Source organism: Simochromis diagramma, unplaced genomic scaffold (assembly GCF_900408965.1).
Source record: "Simochromis diagramma unplaced genomic scaffold, fSimDia1.1 OVJJ01000344.1, whole genome shotgun sequence".
In the NCBI taxonomy this organism is placed as follows: domain Eukaryota; kingdom Metazoa; phylum Chordata; class Actinopteri; order Cichliformes; family Cichlidae; genus Simochromis; species Simochromis diagramma.
Window position 1 is genome coordinate 7,270,358 of NW_024387375.1, and position 13,713 is coordinate 7,284,070.

At 39.5% G+C, this 13,713-nt stretch overlaps 2 protein-coding genes across 6 annotated transcripts in view; both read left to right on the top strand.

Annotated features, from left to right (window-relative positions):
* The first annotated feature begins 33 nt into the window (after positions 1-33).
* Positions 34-6,049, top strand: tlcd5a (TLC domain containing 5a). Of its 2 annotated transcripts, none has more exons than XM_040009731.1 (3): positions 34-2,166; positions 4,783-4,986; positions 5,412-6,049. In XM_040009731.1, the coding sequence occupies exons 2-3, from the start codon at positions 4,791-4,793 to the stop codon at positions 5,942-5,944; spliced, it is 729 nt and encodes a 242-aa protein (XP_039865665.1). In that variant the 5' UTR covers positions 34-2,166; positions 4,783-4,790; the 3' UTR covers positions 5,945-6,049. The 2 variants fall into 2 exon arrangements, with proteins under 2 accessions (XP_039865665.1, XP_039865666.1); XM_040009732.1 differs by lacking the exon at positions 34-2,166 and adding an exon at positions 3,833-4,643.
* A 2,333-nt stretch (positions 6,050-8,382) lies between these two features.
* Positions 8,383-13,713, top strand: part of arhgef12a (Rho guanine nucleotide exchange factor (GEF) 12a) — a 42,067-nt gene continuing 36,736 nt past the window's right edge. For 2 of the 4 annotated variants that reach the window (XM_040009728.1, XM_040009729.1), the window contains exon 1: positions 8,384-9,725. In XM_040009728.1, coding sequence (XP_039865662.1) covers positions 9,694-9,725 — 32 coding nt within the window. In that variant the 5' untranslated portion in view covers positions 8,384-9,693. Of the gene's footprint in view, positions 9,726-13,713 lie in introns of all 4 variants that reach the window. The other 2 variants (XM_040009727.1, XM_040009725.1) reach the window with 2 other exon arrangements.

Sequence of the window (13,713 nt, forward strand, 5' to 3'; positions counted from 1 at the left end):
TATATATATATATATATATATATATATATATATATATATATATATATATATATATATATATATTATATAAAAATTTTTTTTTTATTTTTGTGTTTTCCTTTTGCCAAGAAGCTGTCACTTTTGTGCCTTTTTGGGGAAAGTGAGTGGGGCAAATTAAACAAAACCTCTCAAACAAGCTATGGTATGCACAAAAGATGGACAGTCATACACCGGCAGAGGAACAACACTGTCCCACTCTCAGTCAAAAGGAGGTAGACAAACAAATTCTTCCATCCTGGTGAAGGAAAATTTGAATGTTGGAATTATCTGTCTTATAAAGCTCTGTGAAAACAGTTTATTACCAGCTAAATGCTGTTTTTTACCATGTAAGCATGCTTACAAAGAAAAAACAAAACCTCTCCAATGCTATCTTTATTTATTTTGGTTGCAAAGTGAAATTATGGAGGACTATCATTAAAAAAAAAAAAAAATCTTTTTAATATAATAACCTCATCTGTTTGCTTCCCTGTAGGCATTAAGTTTAAGTTAGTTTCTGAAGTTCATCTTAAACCACAGAGCCTCAGTAACACAAAGTATTCGAACATATTTCAGGTTAACCTCTTGGCTGTTGTTTCTCATCCATATCCTGTTTTGCTTTTATGCTGCCTGTTTTCATTCTTGTATAGACGGTGTAGAAAAACAGGCATATTATCCTATTTAATAGTGAAGATTTATCCGAGTTGCCCTGTCATTATCCATGGGGACACCTCCTGCCCACAACTCGCACCCCTCTCAGTCTGTTTAAAAAGTGTCAAACCAAAGTCAAAGAAATGCTGTGAAAGGAGCCGTTTAAAGTTTCAGTTTCTGGACACAAGCTCTTCAGTATGGTGGTGTTTTTTTGTTTTGTTTTTCCTCCCCAATGTGAGGATCCATTCAAGCAACAGGCGCTTTAATGATCCACACTGCCATCTTCTGGTTAACCAGCATTTTTAGACTTTTATGCGCGCTGCCAGAATTCTGGTTCTTGGTTTCCGGCTTTGCCTGCTATAAATTTACGCATCTCATATCTGCCCCCGATAATTTACGTGTAATTCAAGAAGCACTTCTTAAATTTGTGGGACCAAATTTAACTTGTCTGTCTGTTCTTTATAGTACTAGGTTAAAGAAAAGACTGCTTTTCCTCAATAACTTCAGCCTTTTTACTGCCATAACGCAAAAAAAAGGGAGAAAAAAGAGGATAAAAGAGTTTTTAGTGTGCTGGTATGTCCTGCTAACTGAAGAACCAAATGAGTGAAACACACCTATTTGTGGCCTTCTCTGGTGATCAAGTGCCTTAACATTTTACTGATGTTTTTGCTATGTAATTGTAGATTACATTGTTAAACATATTTTTTTTTTCTATGAAAGAGTTTTTAATATGTTGTAATTAAAAAAGCTGCCGTAAGGGGAAAAAAATGAAGCAATTTGGTTAAGTACAATTTTTAAGAGCTGTTTTACATAAATTGTTTTAATAAAGTCCTTCTTTGCACTGCATGGACAGCTTGGAAGTTATTTGTGGTATATTGGAGTAATTTTATTAAGCCTTATATGGGGTATAAGGAGGTGTGTGTGTGTGTGTGTGTGTGTGTGTGTGTGTGTTTGGGGGGGGGGCAAAGGAATCGGTGTATGGGAATTAAGAGAGATACAGTTTAGATTCTTTGCATAGTCATCTGCTTCTGGGTGCTCCAATAAATTGTCCTGTTTTGCACTCAGGTGTGTTATGCCAGTCTTTCGATCAGGGTTGTAATTTCCACTATTTCCCACACGGTGTCGCCCCTGTTCCGAAAGAAAAAGAGCCTGCCATCGCTACATCAAGGATGAAAGCATGCTTTTCCTACAAAATATTGCATAAATCTACTTTAATCTCTAACTATGGTATTGCACGGGATAATATAAGCAGGATGAAATACACTTTGTAGTGCTAGCAAGTTAATAGTAGCAGAGCATGCAAATGCAGCCACTTGTAATGGGATACAAAGGATGCTGAAGGAGGCTGCTGTTGCTGCTACCCGGTGCCGTTCAGTTAAAGGACAGCAAAGTGTGTGTCCAAACAAACCTGCCTCGGTCTTCTACGAGCATATATTTGCTTCAGAGGACGCAAAACAGCCAGGATGTAAACAGAGAGACAGCCACATGTGAACCGTCAAGGTAATTATATTTCACCGCATTTATAAACGTGTTGTAACCCCATAAAACAAGGCTTTGTTAGCTTGCTAGCGGTTAGCTTGCTCCCTGATCCATCTAATAGTGCCAGTGCAGAGTTAGCCTGTTATGATAGCATCCCCTCGGCTAAGGGATGAGCTATGGCCCTGCTCTGCTGCTGCCCTTTCACATTGTTAGCAACAGCTGCTTTTGCTGTCACCATCAATAAACTGGCCCACGAACAAATGAAGAAATTTCTTCATTTGTTCGTGGGCTCTGGTTGCCAGTTCCCGTCCTTTCACCCTTATCCTAGGAAAGCCTGCAGCATCATACACAGGGCATGCTGTAATGAAGAAAAACAAATAATAAACATAAAGGTAGTTGTTCAGTTACCTGGTGTTTTCTTGTGTGTACTCTACAGAAGTCTTGAGTCCCCACTCATTTCTTTATATTTTGCTAGTAAAATGAGCATATATTGAAACATGTGCAAACATACATGGGAATGCAGTGTAATAAGGCAAAAACAGAGTTTGTACAATTCTAAAGCGCCTGAAAGTCAATATTTGGCAACAATCGTTATTCCTTAGCTTTGCCTGAACTCTCTTAGGTAAGCTTTCTTTTCATTTTTTTAAAAGTTTAAGTAGTCTTTTTTGGATGTTGGATGACTTTTGTTCTGTTCTCTGTCAAGATGATCTCACACTGCTTCAGTAATGTTGAGGTCCGGGCTCTGGGGAGGCCAATCCATGAATGATAGTGTTCCATTATGTGTTTTTTCTATCCGGGTATGTCTTTACTGCATTGGCAGTGTTTGGGATCATTGTCATGCTGAAAAACAAAGCAGCTGCAAATCAGACGCTTTCCACATTGGGCTGCATGGAGGATTAGAATCTGAGTGTACTTCTCTGTGTTTATAATTCCATCAATTTTAACAAGATCCTGTGCAATTTGGCATACCTCAGTCTTTTCTGCCTGTTATCTGTTGATTAAGAATGGCTTCTTGACAGCCACCCTTCCACTGAGACCATTTCTGATGAGTCTCCAGTGAAAAGTAGATGGATCAACTGATGAATTGTCTGGGCCAGACGCATCTCTTAGGACTTGTGTCACATCCTTGCTGGATTTTTTCTTATTTCTTAAGGACACGACTTTCAAATATTGTTCATGTATTACAGATCTTTTTTTTTTTTCGGCCTGCCACTTCTGCTTTTGTTCTCCTCTTGTCCAGGTTCCTCAGATCTTTTAATGACACACTGCATGCGGTACTAAGATATGCCATGTTTCCATCCTCTAGTTGTTTTTGGAATAACTGTATTGGTGCAAAAATACTATTTTATGCACGTTAAAGTGTAGTATCTGTGGCATATTTTTTTATAGATTCAAAAAAGAGAACAGTTTTGTGACTGTCTGCTACTAACAGAGTGCACAAGGCACAATTTAAAATGGATTTTCTATTATGTAGGCATAATACTGGTTTATTCCTGGAGTTAGGTCCCTTTTTATCCTTGAATTAAAAAAAAACATTCCCAAGAAAATGGTCAGGTCAAAGGACTGGACTGAAAAACTTTCAAAACCCTTCATAAAGCATGGAGAACGATCACTCAAAACCAGAACGTCTGGCTTCTTGGAAGATAAATATAAAAAAATAAAAAAAAAAAAAAAAAAAAAAAGAAGATAAATATAGAGAAATGTGGAATCGTTCAAGACTTACTAGTTTTATTTTATGTCATTACATAATTTTGTCATTGCATATTCAGATCTCAGATGTTTCCTTTGTTTGCTTGTGATTTTTTTCCCCCTACTTTATTGTGCGTTTTCAGATGAACATGCAGGTTTTCTAAGACTATAAATTCAAGCCTAGTCTTCATATCATCCTTAGGTGCATCCTTTTTATCCATAGTACAAGTGAAACTGTAAAATGATTTGCAGCAGAGTCCATAAACAGATGAATTAATTTATTGACATATTCATTTTCAAGCAGAAAATCTGAAACGGTTCAGTGTCCCGCCTCTTAAATATAGTCATTTATTGCTCTTATATGTGTGTTGTAGTAACTGAATATCTTTTAGTTTATTTGGCTGGCATGTGGACATCACAAACATAACAACGAAGATAGCAACGGGACATTTTTTGTTTGCTTATTAGTGCAGATGTCAAATAATAAGGGAGAAAGAGCCTTTGTCCCTCTTGGGAACTGTCTGAGACCCAGCACCCAGTAACCTCTCTGCCAGTTTTGAAACTAGCTCGAATCTTTAAGAATCAAGTGTACATCTTGTTCCAGTTCACTGAGGGTGGGCTCATCTGTCTGCATGGTCTCACCTCCTAGTACAAACGTCACAGCAGAAGAAGAGACCTCCCCCTCACCCCACCAGACCCTCAGCCGGCCTACTATAGTACTATTATAGTTCAAGCAAAGGCTAATTGTTGCTCCCTCACAAAGAGTGCACAGTTCAAATCTCTGGACGGTGATTCTTTCTTTTTCTACTGTAAGTGATATTACAGAGCAAGAAGTTCCTCCTTGCATTTTTCTCTTGCCATGTAATGGGAGTCAGAGTTGGCTTGATGACTGCTGAGAAGTTTGTTTAGCTGAAATTTGCTGCTTTTCTTTGTTTGACTTACCTTCAGAGGGGAAGATGGCTGTGCTTGTCGTTTGTGCTCTCCTGTGCCTATCCTGCTGGGTGTCTTTCTACTTTGTCCTGTGTAACGTTAACGGATCCAGGAGCTACGAATGGAACTGTCGACTCGTCACACTGGTGCACGGGATCCTGGCAGTCTGCATCACAGCGTACATAGGCTATGTAGATGGACCTTGGCCTTTTACTTATCCAGGTAGGGGATGCAGCTTGTCAAGATTTTGTGTGCACATTAAAACCTAAAAAGACAGCAAGGATGCAGAGACACAGCATAGATTTTAAGCAGCTCACAGACTTAATATTATATTCTCTTATGCATTAATGTGACATTACTGTTTAGGTTCATCTATTAGTTTTTACTGTAACATCTGCTGCTTTTTCTTTGAAAATTGATGCAGACATGAGGCATCTAAACTAGTTAGCACAGTTGAGCTCTAACTACCAGTGGAAACTTTTTGTAAGGTGCTGAAAAATCTTTAGACACAAAGACAAAAAGTTCTCGAGCTATTTTTGTTACATGCCAATAAAAAACCTATGTGCTCATTTCACAGTAATAACTTGTTTTATCTGTTTCGATAAGAAGCTAACTAAAGCCGGTCTTTTTTTGTCTGTGGACGCCAGGTACAAAGAACACCCCTCTGCAGATAAGTGCCATGGTCCTGAGTCTGGGCTATTTTATTTTTGACATGGCCTGGTGTGTGTACTTCCGTACAGAGGGACCAGTTATGCTGGCCCACCACACCATGAGCATCCTGGGAATCCTGTTGACCCTTTGGTTGGGGGAGTCTGGCATCGAGTCGTGCGCTGTGCTCTTTGGCAGTGAAATCACCAACCCTCTCTTGCAGGCGCGCTGGTTCCTCAAGCAGACTGGACATTACGGGACTCTGCTGGGGGACGTTGTGGACGTCCTGTTTGTGCTGCTGTTTGTGGTGATGCGAATCTTCGTGGGAGGCACAATGCTGTACTGTGAGCTGATCTCCCCCAGGCCGAGATTCTTTATCAAGTGTGGCGGAGTGGCCATGTACGCCCTTTCCTGGGTCTTTATGGTAGACATTGTTCGATTTGCCATCCGGAAGAGCAAAAGCTGGCACAAACACCAGAGAGACCGCCAAGAGCTTTTAGCAGCTAATGGTCATGAAGGGAAGAAGGAGTGATCGGCATCAGAAGGGAATCCATTTATGTCATTTCTCTGCTCTTCGCTTTGGACACTTGATGGAAAGTACATGGAAAGCAACTTTCTCCATGTTGAAGTGTCATTTTAGAAAAAGGGATTTTTAAATTAAAAAAATGCTAAGGCTTCTTTTTGTAAGGTTTGTGGATTTTGGAGCTGAACATGCATAAAAGGTGCAAACAGCACTGACGCAGTTTATATCACTGAAAACCAAAGCTTGTTGTATAAACACACAAAGAAAACCTGTGGGAAGAAAAGTTGCCATTAACTGTGACCTAGTCATGTGTGGCAGTGTGGCTCCAAAAGGAAGTTCCCTACTAGAAAAGAAAAAGTTTACATGTAATGTTGTAGTCCTTGTGAAACACTTTTAGTGATGTCAACAGACTAGGATTGGTACTCAGGGAAATTAAGTAATATCAGAAAGATTGAAGTGTGTTTGATGTGTTTAATCACATTTCTATTTATTTTGCATCCCTCCTTTAAAGCTCTATGTTACAGTTTTATTGAGTCTATTAAATTCTAAATGTGTTCTTTTTAGTGTATTGTAAACTATAAATACCTTCTCATGTTTTCTGAAATGGTAACCATTGTCAACTTTATTGTACCAGATGTGTGAGGGTGGTCGCGCGTGAGTAATCATTTAGACAAGATCTGTGCTCTGCACTGATAGCTCCCAGCTAATTTAATTTAATAAGCTGTTTGTTGAATGTTTCAGTCTCACAGAGATCTTGTCAGAAATTGTCCAAGCTTTGATTAAATTCATTCTGAGCTATCTGTACATTGTGCAAGTCTTTCAAAAGGTCTTTTTTTTTTAAATAAACCATTTTGAAATAAACATGTTATACAATGTTTGCCTTAATAAAAAATGTGCTACTGGGATGAAGACAGGAAGTTTTTATATTAAGGGACTATAATGACTGAGCCCAGATTTTTATGTGCATTCTTGTCTTAATCGTGAGAATATGTTTTTGTCGCAATAGGTTAAAAACATGCCATCTGTTTGTTTCCTATGTCTGTTCACTTGACTGGCACTGAGAGAAGTCTCTGTGTGCATCACCAATACATACAAGAAAGTACAAACCTAACTAGTGTGTGCCTTAGTTATCTGAATGTACCTTCCTAATGTGTTTTTATCCTTTCTCATGTACTGTAAACTCATTCAACACAGGAGGCGGCGTCACAAGAGCCATTTTGGGTCGGGGTTTCATCGTTCACCTTTGTAATCCCTGTGTAAAGTGAAATAAAATAAACTTGACATGTTGTTTGCATTCACTAAACAGCAAATTTACAACTAAACTGAAACATCAACTGTGTTCTAGTCAAGCCTAGCGAAACTCGAGATGAATTAGTCGACTGAGAGTGAAGTTACCTAAGCTGTCCACATGATGGTGTCATATCAATTATTTATGAATGATGACAGAGGAAAGATGTGGTCTTTCAGCAATTCTAAAATAGCAATGAAAAGGGAAGAAAAGCACTTTTTATTTTAAACACAAAGCATCAGCAACTTACATTAAGTTACATTAAGTCCATGTGTAACTTTTTGGTTTTTTCTCATTTTAGCATAAATTCGGTCGTTTTGGACCAGTTTTCAGTCTTTACCAATGCAAAGTGGAGATAGGTGTGTGTTATGCTGTGTGTAATATACAATGTGCCTTATTTATTGTCGTATTTACAGTATAATGTAGGGTGCCAGAAATGCAGTGATGTGTGACTGCAATGGTCAGCACAGCAATCACACAGTAGTGCAGTAGTTGTGTATTTAAGCAAGGTAGTTGTGTGAGAAAAAGGTTAGAGTACAAGCCAGACGGGAATTTGTTTATTAAGAAAAATAAGAGTATGTACTTTGCATTGATAAATATGACTCACCACAACCTTAATGGGACAGATGAAGTTTTTTTTTTATCATTTTCATTTGATGGTTGGTTTTGCTTCCAGTAATATCACATGCACAAAAACTGGAGTCGTATAAATGACTCTTGGACTGGAAGGTTCAACACTTTGCATGAAATGCATAAATAATTTATTGTGTCAGTTTCATGAGTGCCTTTTGCATCCATATTTGACTGTTACGGCACACACAGTTACTTGAAGCACTATTGAGAAGGAGACTGACTAACATGAAGATATTCGTGTCTATACATTTAAAAATGATCAAATTATAACAATTTTTGGCCCAGTGGTCATTATTTAATATCCCTGCCAGCTGCACACGCCATTGAGGCGCTGCTTGTTATATTCACAGCCTACTATAGTTACATCATACACAAATAAATTATACATATTTAATATTACTATTACCAGTAGTAGTAGTAGTGCTTGCTGTCGTTGTTACTCGTTTTTCAGTAGTGGTCCCTGATATTATGCTGAAATTAATTCTCCCCGGCGGCAGGAAGTGGTTAGTCTCTCCCAACTGCTAGCTAGGGCGTTGCTAGCGGCAGAAAGTGGGATTTTTTTTGGTACCTTTCCTCAAGTTATTCTCTCGAACAAACAGCGTTGTACGTTGGGAAAAAATAACGTTTAATGTTCGCTACAAGTTTCAAGCCCCTCGACGCTTTTTTGTCGTTGTTTACACGGGAGCGGTGGTTACTTTCTTTCCCGTTAGCTGGCGGCCACATAGCTAGCCTGCTTTCCATCCACGGGAATTCTGTCGAGAATTGACGATTTCTTTTGGAACATGGAGTCAAGAGACACTGTGCTGTGCTAACGGGCTCCGCTGCATTTTGTTTCCTCAAGGAGTCTTTTTGAAGGACATAACGCGAAGACGTATCGCAAGCCAGTGAAAATACACGAGGTTTTTGTGTATGTATGTTTCGCTCGTTGGCCGGCTCATTGTTGTGAACGGGAGTTTGCTTAGTTTGCACTCGAAACAAGAGCCCACGAAGCAAAGTTTTTTGCTGAAAGAGCTCATCTGTTTTGTTAGCTGGTAGCTGGTGAGATTCAACGACTGCCAGTTTGCAGTGAGAAAGGATTTTTTGGGGGGGAAACCTATGTGCTTTTTTTAAATGACCATTTAACTCAGTTCGTTTCTTTTTAATCAAAGCGGTTTGACGTTAGCTGCAGTTGTTTTGCTAATTTCTAACACGGGTCGTTTAAACTCGGCATTGAGCGATTCTCCTGGTCACGGGAGAGTCGTCCCCACAGCCACAGACAGGCATTTCTTGGAGCAGGGAATACCTAATGGGACTGGAGGAATTTCCAGCATCTTCACCGATCATTTAGACACCGAGGCCATTCGGCCGAGCTGGGTGTTGGCAGACGAACTACATCGCAGGGCCAAGGTGTCAGGAACGTTGGGATACGCATTGTTTACATACATCATATCGGCGGAAAACTGGGATGTGAATGCAAAGGAGACACACGAGGAGTTCGTACATACACGACAACTTGTGTCAGCTGCACCAGTATATTTATTATTGTTGCCAAAATATTGTTTATTACGGGGTAGGACTGCTAATTCGACCAAGGCCCCGATTGATTTTTATGATCTGCACTGTAGATTTTTTGCTGTCATTCAATTTTAACAAGAAGTCCTGGTTGTAGCTTAGGCTCATCTGGTGTTTGGAGGTGCCTTGCAGCAACCTCACAGTGAACTGATTCCCAGCATCGTTCTCAAAATCCCTGCCTACTCCAGACGAATGCCAGAGAAAGACGCTCCAGGAAATCGCCTCATCACACTCTGGAAAATGTTAATAGGATATAATTTGCTGCAAATCTAGAACCGGAAGCCCAATGAGTGACACACAGCCCAGCTTCACTGACAGGTACAGTAAACAACCACCTTTTATATTCTGTTAATGCACTGTTTTCACCTTTCAAAGTAATAAAATCATAACATTTTTGTGAAAGTCCCTTGATACGGTTGATCTGAAAACGTGTTTTACACGGTTTAGGTAAAACACTGACCTATGTAGATGATGCTCGGTAATAACTGTTATTCAGTTACTAATGAAGGACATCAGATCTTGATGGAAACTGCTGATCTCAGCATGGATAATGGAGTTCTCTGTAGACTGTAAAATACTACTTATGGACTGGATGAGAAGGACTTCTACTGTTTGTGTGCTAGGGAACAGTCATCCAGTGATCCCTGTACACCTTTCAACATCACTATTACCCCTAAGCCTTTAAAGCTAAACCTCTCCTACACCTATTAAAACAATCTCTGGATTTAGACAAAACCCTAGCTCGGAGAGTAATCATCTTATCTAAGGCAGTTGTCACCTTAAACTAAAAGTTGGACCAGCTGACTAAACATTGTGTCACAGCCTTCAAGAATGCAGCGATGGATGTGTCCAAAACTACCCCAATGTATGGACACGTGTGTCCATCACTGATTTCTGCATTGCATCATGACAGTGGTTTTCGTGCCTGGACAATAAAGAGGTTTTTGTTCTGAAATGATGTTCTCTGGCAGTAAAACAAAAAGTGGAGCTGTTGTATTGCATCAAACCTTCCCACCTGAATGTCACATACCTGCAAGGAGAGAAGGAAGGAGTCAGAATAGAAGGGGAGCTTATTACACCAGGTTGGGATATGAAATACCCTCATGGCTAGAGCTAGAGGGAGGCGAAAGCCCAGCCCTAGTTTTTTTTTTTTTTTTTTTTTTTTTTTAAATAAATATGACCCCCTCCCCCACTGCACTGATGGCAACAGTGGCTGGCACCAACTGCTGGCCTGTACTTGGAATTATTGTTCTGTATGTATGGTCTGTTTACATTGTTTTCCACAACAGTTGCTGGTAGTGACTGCACTGATCAATTAGGTTTTTGGTTTGTTGCTTGCTCACTCTTGCCTTATGTGTGTCTGTATTTCCCTGCTTTTGCCTTCGCTCCAGCCATGTGTGGTGTTGTGCAGTTTGTTTTTTTGCTCTGTTGGCATTGGTGGGAGGATGCATTCAGTATCTATTGGGGTTGGGCTGCCAGCCGGTGGGTCAGTTTAGTGTGGAGTTCACTCTTTGTCATAGTGTTCTGCTGATCTCCACGATTTTCCCACACCCCTGAGGCCCTCTCGGGAAGTGGTACTGAGGGGTATACTGCAAATGAAGTTCAACACAACCAGGCTTTCTTTGCATTAGCTGGCTGGACAAAACCTAAAACCCCAGCTGGAGATAACAGGTATCACAACAGTGGTTCTCAACTTTATCTCTTAAGCAGAGCTTTTTGCTTCATGCTCTGTGCTCGGAAAAGCAGTGATTCGTGAGGCATTAGACCCTTTTTCTACACAAAATGACCCCTATGAGTGACACTTACTTCAGTCAGAGATGTTATCATTTGATGATGATAAAATGGTGATTAAAACTAAAAAGAACAGAACATTAAAAAGATAATACTAAAATGCAACAAGAGATTAATAAGGTAGAAAACTGTTAATTTGGTGGTTTTTAGTGCACAGTAAAACAGTTTAATTCAAGTTATTTATTTCATCATCAGACTTGGCAGCAGATCAGAATCAAGTAAAACAATATTTAGACATTTTCTCCATCACCAAATTAATGCATGGGCATTTTCAGTGACAATATGACACACAGTTTGCACTTTATTCAGAAATTTAACAGCGCATAACAATCCTATTAGCAGATAATCTATATTGCGCTTAAGACATGCTGTAAATGAAACAATCAGTGGAACCCTGGCACTTTGACTTCAAACCAAAACTCAGAAGATGGCCTGGTCATAAGCAGACTTTGTTTTCACCATGATTTACCACAATAATTTAGCCAGGTAAAAAGGAAGCTACTTTTATGACACAAACCTTTGACTTGAAGAGTTAAGCTTCGTAATATACCCCCTCCAGTGTCATTACTAATAGTAAAAAATAGTCAGTGTTTATCACCCAGGTATTTCAGGTACTGTCAGGGAGGCTAATTGGAGTGTGATTTCACTGTTACCTTGTTGGAGCAAAAGTTTTAACCTATGTCTGTAATCAGTTTTCAGCTGACAAGCCTGTCAATAATCATTCAATATCATTGCTTCTTACATAAATATGCTCTCAGTTGTGAAGCCAGTATCAGTCACAACCTAATAAAGGCCAAAGTTTTCACATTGTGACATAGCAATCAGCTGAAAACGAGAGATGTGAGATGTCATGATCAGTGAATGTCTGGTAGTTTGCCGTGCTAAAGTCTTTAAAGGGGGAACGGTTAACTATATGTCAACACTGATACATTTCTGTGGGCTAGTTGAGTAATTATATCACCACTATTTTTAATAACAGGACACTGGAGTTGATATTTGCGTCACTGCAGTGAAGTTTGTTTCCTTATGATAAATGTTTTCATGAGCAGTTCTGACAGCCCAGTCTGCTTGTATGCGTCTCCAGTATTTGGCATCCCTCCCCGATAATGCACCATGCCTCTGCTCCATCTAGTCAGCGCTGATACTGAGGAAGCTGCGTCAGCTGCTCTAAACCGTGCATTAAAATGAATTTCCAGAAGTCGCTTAAAGCTCTGATCAGAAGTTTCCAACTTGGCAACAGAGGAAATGTGCATTTCACCCTAACATGTAACCTGCAAATGAAAAGACAAAGTCCAGCCTTTTAGAAATGTTCTTTTGTGGTGGAAAAAAACTTCAGTTCAAGTGACAATCAACATTTGAAATGAAGCAGGTTGCAGGCTGTAGTTTGAGCTTGCAGGATTAAAAGCTAGTATAGCCTGTAACATCTAGGTAAGGGCGGTCAAGCCAAATAAATTTAAACAGTTTTTCCTGATATGTAATCTTGGTAAACATTTTCTCTTGAGGTCACCTAGGTTGTAGTAATAGATGATGATCTGAGGGTTAGATTCCTTTCAAAGAATGTAGTAAATGAGTGTTATTATTATTACATATTTATTTCCCGTGCTGTAGTTTCATGTGTACAAATGTACACATCCATGCACGCACTTTTTCACTGTTTGAAATGAATGTGTGTGTTAGAGAGCATACAATTGACACAAGTTTCACACGTATCTTTCGTTGCAAGTGAGTGAGGCTTGTCTGCTGGCATTATGTTCTCTTCATGCTCTGGACGGGGTAGTAAACTCTCCAGTGTGTCTCCTGCTTTCTTCTCATTGGCAGTAGTTATCTCTTTTAGGCTTTTCTGTTTGTTGCTTTGCTATGCTGGTTGGATTGTGCTGTGTTACTTTAAGAAGTACACCAGCCCCTCTTGCAGCAATATATCGCCACCATGCTTTGTGGTTGGGATGGCGTTGCAAGCGTCATCTTTAGTGCTTTAAATATAATGATGGTCATTATGGTCAGACAGTAAAGTTTTTGTTTCATCAAACCAGTTGAAAGTATGTTCTTTGTGTGGAGTCACACATTGTAGTCTGTCTTTTTTGGGGGGCAGTAGTTTTTTGCTTGATGAGCAACCTTTCAGGTTATATTGCTATACTTTATCTATACTGCAAATGAGTGCTTTTGTCCAGTTTTAATGCAAGTTGCTTATTATTTTCCAGGACTGATTTTCCATTGTGCATCAGACTTTTTTTGTTTTACATTCATAAGCAGTAGCTGCATGTCCCAGTGGTCCCCCCTCGCCCCCCGTCAGATTTGATTTCTTGTGTCCCATGATGTTGAGCAAAGAGATCTCAAGCAGAGTTAGAAAGTAGAGCTCATCAAACACAGCAGTTGTGCAATAAATTTTATATTAATAGAGCATTGCATCAAGAATTGGTTTTGATTGTTTTATGGAGGTGATGATTCATTTCAGTGGAAGATTTGGAAGTTGTAGTTCGTGGTTGCGCTGTATATTACACTAAAAGCTGTGGTTTTT